Here is a 16,861-nt window from a genome sequence, read left to right as displayed (position 1 = left end):
CCTAACAAACCAAAATTAGTTTATATTCCTGGAGTTCAAAGGATGATTTTAAGGTAGTTAGGTCGTCGATGGAATTGACCAATTCTCTAATACCCTTAACAATAAAGAATTATTTTATATCGCAGGAATCTTTACCTTCTTCAGGTTGGACGACGTATTTTGTAATAGCCACAATTTTATCGAAAATTTATAGCAATTCATCTTAATGTTCGTGTAGGAAAGGCAACTTGCCCATCGTGATTGCTCGTTTTTTATATATTGTTCGTTCACGGTTAGTTAGATTTATTCGCAGGATGTAACCAGAAGAGGTCGTTAATTGGAAGGCACAATAGACCACTGCAACAAAAGGTCTTTCACGTGGCGGGCCAATCGTTACACCGGCCAATTTCGCTGGTCGTACAAAACGTAAAATTAGGTGGTTTGCAAATCACAATTCTCCGTGTTGCGTGTAGTCAACCGCCAGCTAATAAAATTTACAATTTTTACGCCGTTAACCTACGGCTCTGCGATGCTTATTTGGCGTGAAAGTTTCGGTAACCAGATCAACTTCTTTCCTTTTCATCGCGAGCACTCGAGCCAGCTGAAAGAATATCGCAACAACGTGTATCCTTATGTATCCTTACATCTGTACACTTATTCGATCACCACTCGGTTGCAATAACAAATGAACTAGCATCGCATTCGACGCTCCATAAACGTAACCATCGAAAGTGGACGCAATGAGTTTCCTTCACTGTTCCCGAATTTCCACCTGGAAGGCAGACAATTTTTTATACACGACGTCATTCCGAATATTGCGTCAGAACTACCTTTGACATATAACTGTGCTTACTCTTTTCTCGTGAAATTCTAGCGGAAAGATCTAGCGGCAACCGTGATTAGATTTCGCGCCCCTCGAGCGGTTTAATTAACGTCATATTTTTTTTCTTACGCGTGCACGAAGCCAGTTGCAATATAACAGAGTGATAGGCTATTTCCCGCAATCGCAGTGTATTTGTATAACAACAGATGAACCTTGGAACTTCCAGAAATAGCTCGGGTATCATACATTATTGGTGGAACGTGGCAGTCGTTTTATTAAAATATTTGTTTGCGATTTGGATGGGCTTCATGAATCACTACTGGCAAAGTGAATGTAAACTAAAATATATTTAACTAAATATAAAATAATGCGCTATGTCTAAGGTTACCTATCTACTCCATTGCTACGCTATTGCCACACTAATCCACTTTCTCTCCACGCTACAATTCACTCTAACGTTCAAATCCACACTGTTTCTGTAAGTCTTACTTCTATGACACTTGCATCTACACTACCATTTTTCCATTCGACAAACTCCCAGGTCAATGGCTTCTCCCTTTCCTTCTCTCTTGTACCCTTAAAAATAACAAACGTCTCCGTGCAATCCTTCCAGGTCATCGACGCCTCGAGTGGCCATGTCATAAATTATCTAGACCTAAATTATCCAGTAACTTAACTGAGCTACTACATTTATAATATTTCAAGCTTGTACAGAATCCATGAATTTCAAGTGAAAATATCTTCAGTAAATGAAAAACGTTTTTTAGCGCATGAACGTTATATACTTTCCCGTTTATTTTTCCTCGGTGATATTTCATAGTGTAACATTTTCGATTAATTCTTGAACTGATTCGGCGTGATTTAACCTCGGGCTATCGGCGATACGAAATAAAAAGTAATTAAACACACACAACCGCGCGCGAATAGCAGCCAGATTCGCCGCCATCGCGGATATGCGGACGGATCAATCAATGTTTACTAATGACATCGCTTTTTTACCTGTGGAAAAATGTTCCTTGCTGTCCAGCGAATAAATGAATTAAATTGATTGGCGAGTAGAAACGAAACGTTCGATAATTTTAAACGCTTTGCGATGAATGTTACGTTCGATCGAAAATACACGTGATATTTCCGGCAAAATGTCATGCTGTAAATCATTCTTTAAAATGCTGCCACCGTTTCCTAACAGGATTCCCAAGAGATTTAATCTCGATCGTAAATTAATTATTCATACGCATCCACAGAATTATACACACAAGCTGTTGGCTCGTATACAAACAAACTGGAATCCCATTTTACTTTCCAAACAGAATCTTCGTGTATCGCCATTATAACACACACCGTACCGCCCGAGTTAAATTGGTTACACAACACTCTTGTCAGTTTGCGTCCAGGCAACCACTGATTATATATTTCGTATATAATATTCTTCTGTTTACTGCAACGTCTTATATCGTAGTTGTCACGCTCATTGCATTTGTCCACCTGCGGTGGACGCCTACTTTGTTACTTTACTGGCAATCTTTGGAACATTTCTTAGCGATTGCAAGTACCAAATTTTTTTAAACGATATCCAAACATTAGAAAAACGGTGTTAGTGTGACTACTAATTCGTTATTTACCTTTTAAATTTTTATTTGTAAATAATCTTAAAATTACTTGGTCCTTGATTTTATAAAAAAAAAATGTCTGTACTGCATACCAAAAAGATACAGTGAGCAGGTTATTTACTGTACATCCAGCATCCTATGCCCTTGTGGACATAAGAATCAGCACAGCCAATACTTTCTCGCAACATCGTACGAATTAATAAATAGTGTGACGTCACGAAAATGTTCTATCATTCCCCCAGAAGCCACAAATAATCATCCGACACATTCAAGAAAAATGACCTAAAGACTTTCGACAGAGTAAGATAGATGGAACAGTCTGAAGTAATATTTGTTAATTACAGCCAGTGGCCGCGTGGCTTTCGAAGATAAGAGAAATTGTTTTCCAGACTGGTATTCCCTCGTGCATCGAATAAAGTGCTGATAAATCCAGTGTTCGCAAACTTACCACCGATAGAATGCATCGACTTCTGCGCCATTTATCTCCCCACGAATTACGATGCACATTGTGGATTCATTTTTCAGACAGAACGGTCTTATTTAATGTCATACCGTCCCAGGATTTATAATAATCTCTTGATGAATCGTTCGTGGAAGAAGGCGTCTTCGGACAAATATTTGAAGTGTATGCAACGTCCAAGTTTAATCGCCCTTAAATGGATTTCCTTAAATGACTTGGCATTTACGTTACTCTCCGTGGAACTTGCAAGTAACAAACCTAACCCAGACCTCCATATCCTGGTCATGGGACCAATGTTAACCGAAAATTATAGTTACGTTCCAATAAACTATTACTACGGCCAAGCGTACTGTTACAGAAAGCTATTTGACTAGGTATTGCAGCAGATAAACTGTTACCGCGTAGTTGATCGTTGCAGATATTGGATTGCGTGCAGACCCCTGTAGCTGTAAAATCTTCAATTTAACTTGTAACGAATAGAACACCGCTGTTCAATAATCACTATAGAACGAAATTCCGCGATGAATTGAAAACTTCTCGATCGATTATGAAACTACTTAAACCCGGAAAATGAGGTTCGCCAACTTATTTTCGAACTTCCAAATTGCCTTCGGTAATCCGATATTCAAATGAAACGTCCATTTGTTTTGTTAGTACGTCTCTGAATTCGACAAAATTATTGCGTGAAGTCTACCAAAATTTTGCGTAAATTCTACAAATTGTAAAGCAAAATTGACCAATTTTATAAAGCACTCTAGATGTAATAAACGATATTGGATCAGTTAGCTTCGAATATTCAAGTTCTCGATCAATCGATCGCTCGGTTCGATGCAAACGCAGTTAAATCAATCCTTTAATCGATGTGATGGTCAGTCCGTACTCTAAGTTATCGACCTTTTATAGGTAAAGTAATGTCTAACCGTATGTAACACGGGCGACGTATAATTTTTATTAACCCCTAGCTAGTGCCTCCTTAAAAGTCGACGAGCGTGCACCAGCACGCCCATCGTGGTTCCTACTGGAAGCCTTAAGACATCCATATATCACGCGATCGCGAGCACTGCTGACCTAACGCGTTTATAGAAGATCGATTGCCTCGAGGGAGGGAGTATGAAAAATTTCAACTCTCGAAAGTGTCGGTTTCAATTATCGCTTCTGTAATTAAAATTGCTAATAATGAAAATGCTTGTGGCCCGTGCTTACTCTTTTCTCGTGAAATTCTATGGGAAAGATCGATGGTTCTTAGGATTGCATTGCTCCCGTTGTGGTACCAACGGATAGAATTCCGCGAGGTGGTGATTCCAGGCGGATAGAGCTTCAATTTCTCACGGACGGTTTCAAGTCAAATAAGAAACAGACCACTCGTGATTCATGAGATGCGCCAGATACCAGGGCGAGTTTAGCCGAATCAAGATCATACTTTTTGCTCGGCCATGCTCCGATTAATTAACTTTCTTGACGTATCTCCGAACTTGGCATTGCTCGACCACGATACCCCATTAATCATAGCGCGTTGCACGAAGTGATTTCAGTATATAAAAATGGATCTCGGGCGTATACTTGGGAAGGTATATTTATTTGAAGCGTTCGTCCTTGATCGACCTTTAGATTTTCAAACGAAGAGGTATAAATTCTATTCAGGTCAAGGAAATTTAAACTTTGGTAATTTTTAATTCTACCATTCATTAACGTTTGTGCTCGGTCAATGCCGTTTTAATGCTCCTGGTAACGATAGACATACGCGTAGCTTTGTTCACGTGAAAAACTCGAATTTCTTGACTTATTCATACGATGTCGCGGTGATAAAGTTTAAGAAAGTGTAATAAAGAAGTCACCGAATGAAAATGGAACATTTTGCTCGAGAGCTTGTCGGTCTAAGCAGGAATCAATCGGGTCCATTGTGAACTTGGCAATGGACCTCTCATGGAAGGAGAAAGATGTGGACATACGTGATTTACCAGATCCGGTTGCTTACTTAAACTGGAAGACGTGCAGAGAACCAGAGGGAAGAGAGTGAACATATAGTCGCGAGGCGCGGTTTTTCTCTCGCCACGTAGCTATATAAGAAAGTTGATTGCAGTGATCGACTGCAGACGATCTTCACTCTTGCGGTTTCACTGATATATCCGTTTTATCATTCGTCCTCAGCCCTCGGGAGTTTATTCATCGCGAGCTAGGATTTTGTTTAAAAAAAAAATATTCAAATGAAGATATCGGTGAGTCACCTCTTCTTTCATTGTGACATCTTTCAGGACTTTGTCAGTGACAGTGACCTAGTATTAAAGCGTTACGTATTAAGTGGTGAATATTTTTCGGTGACAGTTTAGCCACAATTAATATTCGTTGAATAATTTCTTGTTTCAGACGATAGTCGTTGTAATGGCGGCGGTCGTCGCAGCCTACAAGGACGGAAGACTGTCACCGCTAGAGGACTTTCCACCTTATCAAGGAATTCGTCAGCATTCAACTTTCCACGAGCAACGCCAACCGTTCCAGGAGCAACCATACAAGACGCCGCAGTATCAATCGTATCGACAACGTCCGTACCGACAAGACTCGTCGTCTTATCGTGAACAGATATCCTTCAGGGACTACTCGTTGCCAAAGAGTCGGCCATTTTATGGTGACAGGCAATCTTTCAGGGACGCTTCAGACTTGAAGAACCAGGCTTCCTTCTTCACCGATGGACCATCCTTCCCGAACCATCGATACAAATATCCGACATCGTTCAAAGACGAAATTCAAGATCAATCCGTTGGCGAACAGTATTCCTATCAGCAGGAATCCTTTCCAAATGACTTTCGGATCTCCGATTTATACAAGGACCAAGAACCACCCGGGCAACAGACTTTCGGCCGAGATTCGGAGTACCTGAAACACGGTAAGTCTTTCAACAAGCAGGGCTCTTATCGTTTATCAAGCGTTTTCGCGATGTCGAAATCTCCGTTCGCGAAGAATGGAGCATAAAGGGAAAAGGTCTTTCCTGTTCAGGAAACCATGGTCTCGGTTACGTCTCCGTCCCGCCGATTTCCCCGTATTCCATTGAACGAGGAGGCATCCACAACGATGACACCGACGACGGCCACGACAACCACCCAGAAGCCATCGGAACTGTCTATCCTATCCAGCACAGCTCGGACTATCAGCCAAGTTCATACGTCTGCAACTTCCGTGCCGAAAGTGGCTTCGCACACGGGGACAATGCCAACCGTGAAATTCGATACGGTGAGCGAAATACACACTCCACCTTCCCATTCAACACCGCTGACACTTTCCTCTAACCTTCTCCCGCTTGCCTTCTTCGGTTTTCCTTCGAACGACTCATTGGTGATTTTTCTGGGTCTCTGTCGAAATCCTGACTAGCCGACAGTGACGGAGAAATTCCGATATCGAGTCAACTGTCATTTGTATTGAAGTTTTTAGAAGTTCCCTTGTTGCCTATTATTTACTATATTTACTAATAATTCCAATCTCAGTACCAAGGTTTGGTTTACAATTTCTATAACATTGCTCTCAGTCATCCTTTCATTCTTTAAGTATACCCTGCTCCTTACACTACCCATTCTCACTTTCTTTCTACTCTAAATATCCTTATTCTATTTTCTACCTTTCCTAACCAATCTACTACTTTCACTTTCCTTCTTCCACATAATACTTCCTCTAACGCTGAGTTCCCCCTTTTCAATCCATAACAATCTTCTAACAAATGTTTTAACGTACCCCTTCTTCTTGCCTACTAGATTGTTGTATAATCCTCTGGTGGACAGTTGATAAATGCATCCACGAAATATTAATGGTAGTAATGGAACAGAAACGGTTCTTAGTTTAAGTAACTATTCTAATTGATAACCATGATAGAATGCTCTGTAGACCGTTTCAGACTTAATCCGTCTGTGAACTTGTAAGTTTCGGAAAAATTCGGTTCGTCTTCTCGCGAACTTTTGATCAACCCCCGTCGTAATCCGTTTACAACTTCCCGAATCCGTTCGTGTGACGCGACACCCGCGGATCTTAAAAAGTCCAATAAAAGTTCGTAATTGCTTTCAGCTGGCCGACGACACCGCCACGACCACTTCGGCGACCTCCATGATACCAACCGCATCGGTCACCACGAAGCAATCTTCGAACTTGGCGAATCCGCCGACAGTGGCCAGCTTACCTGTCGTGGCCACGGAATCTCCAATCATATCCTTCGGCAGACAGTACGTAATGGCACTGTCCGAATTGATTACCTGCGCGGTCGATTGCGACCTTTGGCATTCCCACGGTGACACATTCGGTCTTTTTTCCAAGAAAACAAATCTGCTTGTTGAAATCTAGTCTGTTAAAAGTCTCGTTAGTCAAGTGTTAAGACGTTGTACATATTTGCTTCAATTCAATCTTTCAAAAATCTTGGTGGCTTTCATATGGTATAAAAAGAACCAACTTTTTATAAAAAAAGAATGATTAGGGTGTCTTTATATTTTTAAATTTATTGCCAGTGCAGTAAAAAAAATATAGTGGAAAATTTCCAACCAAGCTTGGTCTAGATACAAAGTTAAAACGGGTTGCTCTATGTACACATCTCCCGAAATCCTATAGAATTCACTTTCGAAACTATTTTCAGTACCGTTTCGCCAATTGAATTCCAATCGGGCAAGTTCACGGCTCCAGGGTCCTATTACATCACCAGCGGGGCGAAGAACAAGGCGCAACAGTCGTTGCTCACCTATCTGTTGGCGCAGCAAGGAAAAACAACCCTGAAAAGCAACGAACAGAATCCTCTACTGAACTACGTTGTCCTCCCACCTGTTATGACCAACAGTTTGAACAACAAGATCCAAAACCCGGTATCGAGCTACGTGCATCCGGAGGAGGGGAAGTCCGCGCTAAAGGACAGTCTGCTCAACTATATGCTGCAACAGGAACCGAACCATGGCCTATCGGTTCAACAATCTTCGCTACCGGAAACCGTGAATTACGTGCCGCTGACCAACACGTATGCCGAGAGACCGAAGCTCTCTCTGTCCAGTCTACCGTTCTCAACTTTGTCAGCGGTTCCTCGACCGATGGAAACGATAAACTACGTCTCCGCGACAGTGCCAAGAGTCTCTGGCTTCGCCACTCAAGACACGTCGCCATCAGCCGCCTTCCCTCTGGGTATGCCACACCTTCATACGAACCGATAAAATTCCGCTCGAGTCGTTCTACGATCTCTCGTTCGAACGGATCCTATCCTCGATAGAAAATTTCATCTTTCTGTCCCTTTTACTTCCAGGCTAACGGCGCGAACCATCCTCTCGCGTTGCCATTCGGTTTATTAACAGCCATGCTACCCCGTTCCGTTCCGGGTCAGTTGTAATTTTCGAAATTCCATTCTGTGTCTCCGATTCCGAGGATTTTTCAAGCTACGAATCACGATTTCATTTTCCTGTTTCCCCTTCATGCCAAATTCAATGGTATTTCATATAGATTCCATAGGATGTTCAAATTTTCACATTTCGATCGAAGGTTCATCCCTCGACGTTCTCAACTCGGCCACGTCGTTACCATCGAGTTTGGGGACAGGCTTCACGCAAAGTCAGTCCCCGAGTATATTTAGCAGTTTACCTGCTGGGCTGAACGGTGGCATATCAGCGGGGATACCGGGCAGCCTGTCAGCGACCGTTCCCGGCAGCCTGTCTACTCTGAGCTTGGGTCAGAACTTCCAACATCTAGGCCATCTACGACAGTTCGAACCGGCGAGGAGTCAGCCTCTCTCCTATTCTCCAGGTAACCACGATCGATTGAAGTGTACACACTTGTTTTACCGTCTTTCTTTTTCCACATGTCATATCCTACTGTCTGTTCAGATGACAAGTCAGTAAAAATAACCGAAACATTTATGTTCTAAAGTCAGCTATTGGCTGGCAACTATTTTTGTCCCAGTCCCTCCTAAATGGACATCACTTCACTTTATTTACAGTTGAATTGCTAATTGTAGAAAGGGGATATCTCCATTTTTTAAAGATACGACCCTTTTCTGCAGTACAGTAAATTATCGATGAGTGTCCGAAGGCTCCACTGAGGTCTCCCAGTGGTGGGGATGACATCTGAATACTCAGTCCCGAGGAGCTTTCGAACAATCATCGATAATTTACTGTACTGAAGAAAAGGGTCGTATCTATACGTTATCCACTGAGCTATGGACGTAATTAATCTCCGTTTTCTACAGGAACGAGAGATGTCCAGAGGATCTCCCTTGAAAATTGTCATCCCCTGCAATTTATAAGATGTTGACATGTCCTCCTTCTGTAATTAGCGATTCAACTACTGATTCGACTCGTTGAATAAGTTATAGTAGCTCATTATAATCGGCTAAGTTCGCCGAATATACTGAAAATGTCTTTCTATTTTGTATACGCTCCTCTCGGTAACGGGTGTCCAAAGATTGTTCCGGCTTCACGTTTCGTACCGTGTAACCCACGTTACGCGTGCGGTTCTGTGCAGGATTGCAGCTGCAGCTGGGCGGTTACGGCGGGATAGATTACACCTTACGGCCGAGTAATCCTGCCCCACGGCCCTTGGAGCTTGGCATCGCGAAGGTGGGCTTAAGTTTGCCGGAATTTCCGCGACAGCAGCTTCCCGCATTCTCCAAGGTGAATTTCCAACGAGTAATCGCGCCCCTCAGCTGGCCTGTCAGCCGGCAATCACTTGATTTTTGGGAGACTAGCATGCTTTCTACAGAACACCTACTTTAGAATCGCGTTAACTGATTTTATTTGAATATATAAAATCCTCTAACTCTCTAGAACTTTGTCACCAGTTTGATCCATCCGTGAAGCGTCTCGAAAGTTCCGCTTCAAATCACCTAGTATTCGACGACATTCGTGGCTCTCTGAACAGTTGAGCCCTCTAGTTCGTATTGTTTTATGCATCGTGAATGTTCGAAAGTCACCGAACTCCTTCAACGACGTGAATGCGTTTGGGCGTCGCGGTTCTCTGGCTATCGGAAAGTCGCCTCGTTCGAGTTCAATGGTTTGGCTTTCGGTTGAAACTTCGTCCCCCTCCGACATGGGAAATACAGATACTCGCACGGGCGGAAGTTTGTCGTTAGGTGCTCCACTCTCGTGCATGCCCTGCAGGAATTTTAAGCGATACATCGATCGCAAGATTTCCATAGTTTAATGGAAGCCACCTTTTCGGTATTTCGCCTGAAGAAATTTTCTCTGTTACATCCTCGTGTGTTGCACAACATTCCATCGATACGGTGTACATGGTGCATTAAATTTATTATGCCGTGGCAAAATAATCCTAGATTTTGTCAGTTTTCATGGTTTAATCGTCGACATGCGTGTCAGTGGTTCGGGACATGATGTAAACCCTCGAACGGAGAGTTTACCTATTGTCAGAACAGTTTTGGAATTTTGCATGTTATGCAAATACAATAACGTAACGAATATCAATGGCTGTTTGTTTCAGTTTCGAGCTCTGTGGAAATATGAACGTGTTGTTATTTATTGTTGTTCACGTCGCTTGGAAATGTTATGAATCTTGTTGATTGGCTATTCAAAATAATTTCTCACGTGAATTGACTGCTGTACGAGTACTAAATCTCGAACTCTAATGTTAAGTAATCGCTGGTCTGAATTGATAAAAAAAAATCCATTATGATCACGAAAAGCTTTTTCTCGCAGACTCTGGTTGCTTGCTCTACATTTAGGGTATTATGCACGAATAAGAACGTTAACCGTGAAGGATATGCGCCCTCCACTTTCCGCGAGTTTCCCATTTACATTAATTATGTCCCGAGAAGTTCGTGTCTGAATACCGCTGGCGAAAACTCGACGTCAAAGTAACGAGAATATTATTTGTGATAAGCTTTAACCGAAGAAGCTTTCCATTATCCCTGGTGAGATCGATTTACCGTGTTCCCTAGATGAAACAATAGATTCTTTTCATGGGTGATACCCACGTATACATGTTGAACATTCAACGCAGAACGTCGATTCTAATATTTTTGGCCGTGAACGATTTAACAAAATAATTTTTCTTTTCACGAGAGAGTGGAGTAGTGAGTAGGAAAGACAAACAGGAGCCGACAGCCAATGAAACGGTCGCAAAAACGTGCCCAAACTTTCCTACAGTCGCGTCGTCTTTCCGGATCGGTGAAGTTATAGAGAGGGAACAACACAGTGCTTGCATAAGCAACTCGGAACTTCCTTGTTACAGATGAGCCTGGAGCATCCTGTGTGGTAGATCATCGACCGCGAACAACCTCAGGAACTACAGTATGTGTTTAAGAAACTTCCAAAGTCGGGGATCTAGAATAATGTTGCTGAAAAACGAATCATATCGTAGTTGTAAGTGTTATCTAATTATAAGCGTGTGTAATATAACGTTCTTAAGAAATAGAAATAAATTTTGTCACTTGTTACGATCAACGTGTAATTAGTTCTCCGACTTAATTCATCCAGTTTGCCAATTCCAACACCGTTATCCGTTACCCTCCTCGACTTTTCTTTATCACAATGTAATGCAATTATGCTTTGTCAATATTATTATCGGCATTATTCTCTCCATCTTAGAATATTCTGAGTCTGGCTACTAAATATTACCCTTTCTGATCTTTCTGATTAAATAAGAATATATAACCCAGATCTTGATGTAATATACCATACCTTATCGATGCTGCTGTTCATATTATTATCCATTTTAGAATTTTCTAAGTATGGCTATTAAATATTACCCCTCCTGTTCGTTCTGATTAAATAAGAATATATAACCCAGCCCTTGACGTAACACAGCATACTTTATTCGAAGCTACTGTTGACGTTACGCGTTCTATCTCGGTATTTTTTCAGCCAGCGTCGCTACGCATTAACCCTTTCGTATGTTTTCTTATTACGTCGGAAATTCCTTGCGTCGACCTACTATCTTTTCCCCCGTGTTCGCACCACGCGACCTTCATCCTCCCCTTTCACGCCACTCTTCTGGGTTCTTTTTTTTTTATCGCTGCATCTCCTTTCCTTTACCTCTTAATGGGCCGCGCGAACAACCCAGGACGTCCGACGTGAACAAGGGGTCACGCTACCGTATGGTGTCCCGAGGCGCCCTTTGCCACCCGGGCGTTCGTAAAAGTCGATGTGAAACGATTTCGTTGCAGATTGGATTTACCCGGCGTCCGTACCTTCTTGGCCATGACCATTGTCACTGTGAATTGCATTGACCACGTTCCACGGTCACCTGATTTCTAAGGGACGCTCAACTGTCCCCGCGAACATTCTCTCCTAATCTATTAAATCATCCCGAAAGTAACAGTTTGAAGTGCCCGAAATTATTTTTTTTTTTAATTAAACACCTTCGTTCATTACTGTGGACGCCTACTTTGTCACTATAGTCACAATATTTGTAACATTTTTTTACGATTGGCAGCACGAAACCTTTTTAAATGACATCCAAATGTTACAAAAACGGTGTTACTGTGACTAATAGTGCCATTACTTATTGCGAGCAAACGCATAGTTTATGTAAAAAAATTCATTTAAATCTGTTAAATAGACTTAAAATGGTTATTGGTCTCTGAATGGCCCAACGAAAAGTCTTAAATGGACTCCTGGTATTTTATTGAAAAAAAATGTTTGTACAAGATACCAAAAGGATGCAGTGAGCGGGTTAAGCGACAATTTGAGGGTGTGGAGTAAGAGTAAGTGTAAGTAAGAACAATTAGGGTACTCGAAGAAATGCTTGAAATAACTTAAACAGGTACCATCATGCAGATTTATAGGGTGACTAAATACTTACTGTTGACATGGATTTTTGTAAATGAAATTTCCCGTTAATTTATACTATATTTTATTAATTTTAACAAGTGTCCGTGTGTTCAGTTTGTCTCTGTATGTTCGTGTCCGTGTTCTCGCGTGTGAATATGTATAAGTATTGCCATCGGTACATACAGCGTCTTAGATATTCATTTTTTTTTTTGTTCACCGTGTTTCATTTCGTCCTCCGTTTATCGGTTAGTCTCGGCGAATGAAACAACCGCCGTCTTACATCTATGCCCTGTATAGACCATTCGTAGTAATAATTAAGAAATTCATAGGAAAAACGTAGTTCTGTTCGGAGCGAAACACTCTCTCGCATGGACACTGACTAGGTAGTTTCAATTAATTTATTTCTTTTCGTTCAGTGTATGTTCTCTGTCTTTCTTTCTTTTTTTCTTTTGTCTGAATTCTCACGCAACGAGGAGTTAGAGACCAGCCTCCAACCATGTTTCGCGGGGATCTCCGTGGATTCGGGCTCAGTTTCGAATCCAAGGAGGCAACCCGGACTCATTCACAGGCATTCGTATACGCTCTTCGTCGATTAACTATATGATATTTACACAGATGTACAACGCCGAACCCCAGAACTTCGTCGTTCCGCGGTAATACAGACACGTTTCGCGTACGTGCAATCATTATTATAATACATACACACTTGTTATATATATACAGAGAGGGGTTACGTGTCAGGTTAGAAAAATACACCGATCTTACGCTTTTTCGGCAAGCGCGGTTACGCTGGAACAGAACGCTAGGCATTGATAGTTCTCGCTCGATCGCGGAAGCGCACGCTAAATCGACGATCGCTCGCGACACCTGAACCCTTGAACGAAACCTGGATTATTCCCATATGTATTCGGTCACTTATTTGAATTTACTATCTTCATACAAGTGTTCGGAAACGTTTATGTCAGTTCCAGTGACTTGTGAAAGGGAGACGAGAGGAAGAAATGTGAAGGCTTTTACGGTGTACGATCGGACGTTTACATGACAAATTAATTTTTCGTAAGGACACAGTGTAGGCTCATTAAATCGACATTGATAATTGGTTTTCTCAGGCAGATGCATTCGAGATCTCTTTTTGAATTCAAGAATGTATGAATGATATGTAAAAAGATAGGATTCGCACTAAAGAGAGTATATAAAACAATTTCGTATCGACAAAAGCATCACCTCAAATCATTAATTTTCACACACCTGTCATTAGTCCATAATATATTGAAATTGTTCATTCTCCGTAACATTAAAGTGGGACACCCTGTATACAATTTGAACAACTCGGTCGGTTAATTAGTAAAATATATCTGCCCCAATTATTCGCCTTCTGTTCGCAACAGCCGGTCAATTTTTCATTTCCAGCGTTACGGATGAAAAACAATCGGTTGAAGGAATGGTTGGCTAATGATCGCATTTGCCCGACGTTTCGGTTCAAGGGTTCGGGCTCGTGGGACAAAAAGAATCGACGGATCGTTTCTGTGTTTCTGGGACCGTTCCCACGGAACTTTCCTATCCCCGTTAACGATCTATTCGTCGAAGGGGGGGAGGGGACGAGGCGAGAGAACTTCGCCAATTAATAACCTCCCCCCCCCCCCCTTCGAGGAATGGTTCCTTTATCTCGCCGCGGCGTGAAATAGCACGCGGCTCGATCTATCGGCGGATCGGGGGCGCGTTTAAATTGTCGCTGGCCGGGATAACCGGGCGAAAAGTTCCTTAAGACGGTTACGGAAGGGCGTAAAGTTTGCCAGTAGACCGCCCGCCACCGCGGAGGATTTACCATAGAACGACTCGGATTTCCATGGTTGTTCGGTTTAAGGAGGGCTTACGAACGCGAATTAACTCCTTCGCACCAAGCAAAAGCACAGCCGGCCGGTTTCGATTCAGCGCCGCTTGATGTCGATTAAATCCTCCGTTTGCGGTTGACGTCTATGTTTTCGAAAGAATGACGAATTTCTGACGATAAGAGGCAGCTGACGTGGAAACAATTTATTTTTAATGGATTTTAGATTGGTTTGCAAGATCTTTGAACGTCAGAAAACGGGAACATTTCTTGACGAATCGAAAATACAGTAAATCATCGATGAATGTCCGAAGACCTTTCGGCACTGAGTGTTCAGACGTCATCCCCACTGCTGGAATGGTTTTACGGGTACCAACCCCTCAGTGGCGGGGCTCACGTCTGAATATTCAGGGCCGAGCAGTCTTCGAACACTCAACGATAATTTACTGTATCGTGTATGTCTGACTTACGACGGATGTTTCCACTTAAGGGTCTCTGATGTCCAGCGAATCTAGGTTCAGGGGGGATCGTGTGTTATTCGCACTACGGACGTGACACGCTGCTTCAATATAAACTATTCATTATCACAATTCATCGAGAAGGACTTTTCCCTAATTTGTTTTTCTTTTTGCCTAGCGATTTGCGATACACTCTTACTATCGGTTACGTGCTAGTGTTTTTAGTAATTTACGGCGTACCTAGGATTTATTTAGCGCGGCTCTTCGCGTATCGCGGTTTGCCAGACACGGCCTCGAGTCAGTAAGAATTCGTTTTAGTTCCTACGGTTATTTACAAATATACACTTGGAAGCTTACGGCTACGTGATACAACTCGTGTTCGTAGAGTCCATACAGAGTAAAAAGCTTCGATTGTAGACGTTATTGCGATAGCTTGGGTCACGCGAAACGTTTCGTCGGCGCGGTGCTCGGAGTACAGTGATGTGTCGCTTTTACTCGTTCGATATTTATGACTGGATACGATCATATTTCGAAGCGGGATACCGAATGACTTCAGACTCGTCGGAATTTTCGTTTGTACACGCTCAATGACAAAGAACAACCGAGATTTAGGAAAACGAGTTTGAGGAGGTAACTAAAACTTGATAATGTCAACTTGCACTATGAGCCATTCAATATTCCTATTTCTCAAAATATGAGCCATTCGTTACTACAATTTCTCAAATTATGAACCATTCGTTACTATTATTTCCCAAAATATAAGCATTATGCATCCTCGAATTTATAACTTTGCGTTTACGTCTTGGAGGAAGGTTGCCTAGTTTCTACCATCACCTAGGTTGGACCATTATTGTCACTTGCCACGTGTAAGTAATTTGTGCCGTATGATGCACAATATGTGCATGATAGTAGTGATTGCATGTAAGTTACAATTAGTATATAAGCAACACATATTGTCTATCGTACAGCGCAAATTGCTTGCTCATGACAATTTACAGTAGTAGTCCAATCTAGACGACGGTCGAAACTCGGCAGTCTTCCTTATTGTTATTTCCCTCCATCGTCTCAAAGCAATAGAAAGACAATTCCAACATCAAATTCGACTTATCGTTGGCGAATGACTCATTCCACACACACACGATCGAAACGAAGAACAAAGGGGATGCCAGTATTACGATACGATGATCTATAGAGCCGATGCTAATTAGATTTTAGTGCACGTCACTGTATCCGACGGTTCCTTTGTCCGCGGTTGTAGTTTCTCGTGGCCCCTCTGGTACACGCGTGCCTGTGTAAACGCGTCTCGGATGCCAATGCACGGACAGGTATCGTGCCTCGTGCTCATATTGATATGTTTGAAAATTCGGTCGCAGGAGACACTTGAGGCTCGCTCGCTCACGGAGACGGAACGGTGAGGCGGCGCAGGTAGGGTATATCGATACAGGGCGCGCGCACACAGGTGTTTCTCGATGCGTCGTCCGTTGTCTACTCTGTCGAACGACCGAAACGTTAAAGTGTTTATCTTCGCGAGGAGATTTCATCCGGGTTGGCACACAGGCAAGAAAGAGCGGACGCCTTTCGCGTATGGATTTTCGTTTCCCGTCGACGGTGAACGGGAACGCTCGGAGCGGTTAGCAGATAGACGCTAGATCAATTTTCATCGTGGGGGGAGGGGGGTGGCCGCGTAACGCGGAAGTGATGGACAGAATATAGAGGAGGAGAGAAGAACTTCGATATGTATGACAGAATTTTCTGTTAACCCTTCCGGCCTGTTCATTTCACTGAATACAGTAAATACTCGATGAGTGTTTGAATGCTCCTTGGCATTGAACAGGTCCCTTGGTGTGATGCTGACTTTTTAATGAGGTTTAGCACAGTGATACAGCTTGGAATTGGTAAGCCAATGATATTTCTTTCGGCTGCATATGGCCATTAGTTTATGAAGTATTTAATGTTTAGTGCAGAGAAGCCT

The 16,861-nt window shown here is 42.4% G+C and overlaps 1 protein-coding gene across 1 annotated transcript; it reads left to right on the top strand.

The window, feature by feature from the left end:
• The first annotated feature begins 4,784 nt into the window (after positions 1-4,784).
• Positions 4,785-9,591, top strand: LOC107194362. Its single transcript, XM_015583979.1, is given in 8 exon segments — positions 4,785-4,838; positions 5,237-5,753; positions 5,864-5,909; positions 5,911-6,097; positions 6,920-7,074; positions 7,479-8,011; positions 8,363-8,623; positions 9,341-9,591. Coding segments are annotated over 8 exon segments (2,004 nt in total).
• Positions 9,592-16,861: the final 7,270 nt, after the last annotated feature.

The sequence above is a fragment of the Dufourea novaeangliae genome, unplaced genomic scaffold (assembly GCF_001272555.1).
Source record: "Dufourea novaeangliae isolate 0120121106 unplaced genomic scaffold, ASM127255v1 scaffold39, whole genome shotgun sequence".
NCBI classification, from domain to species: domain Eukaryota; kingdom Metazoa; phylum Arthropoda; class Insecta; order Hymenoptera; family Halictidae; genus Dufourea; species Dufourea novaeangliae.
This window is presented reverse-complemented; position numbering and strand designations above follow the sequence as displayed.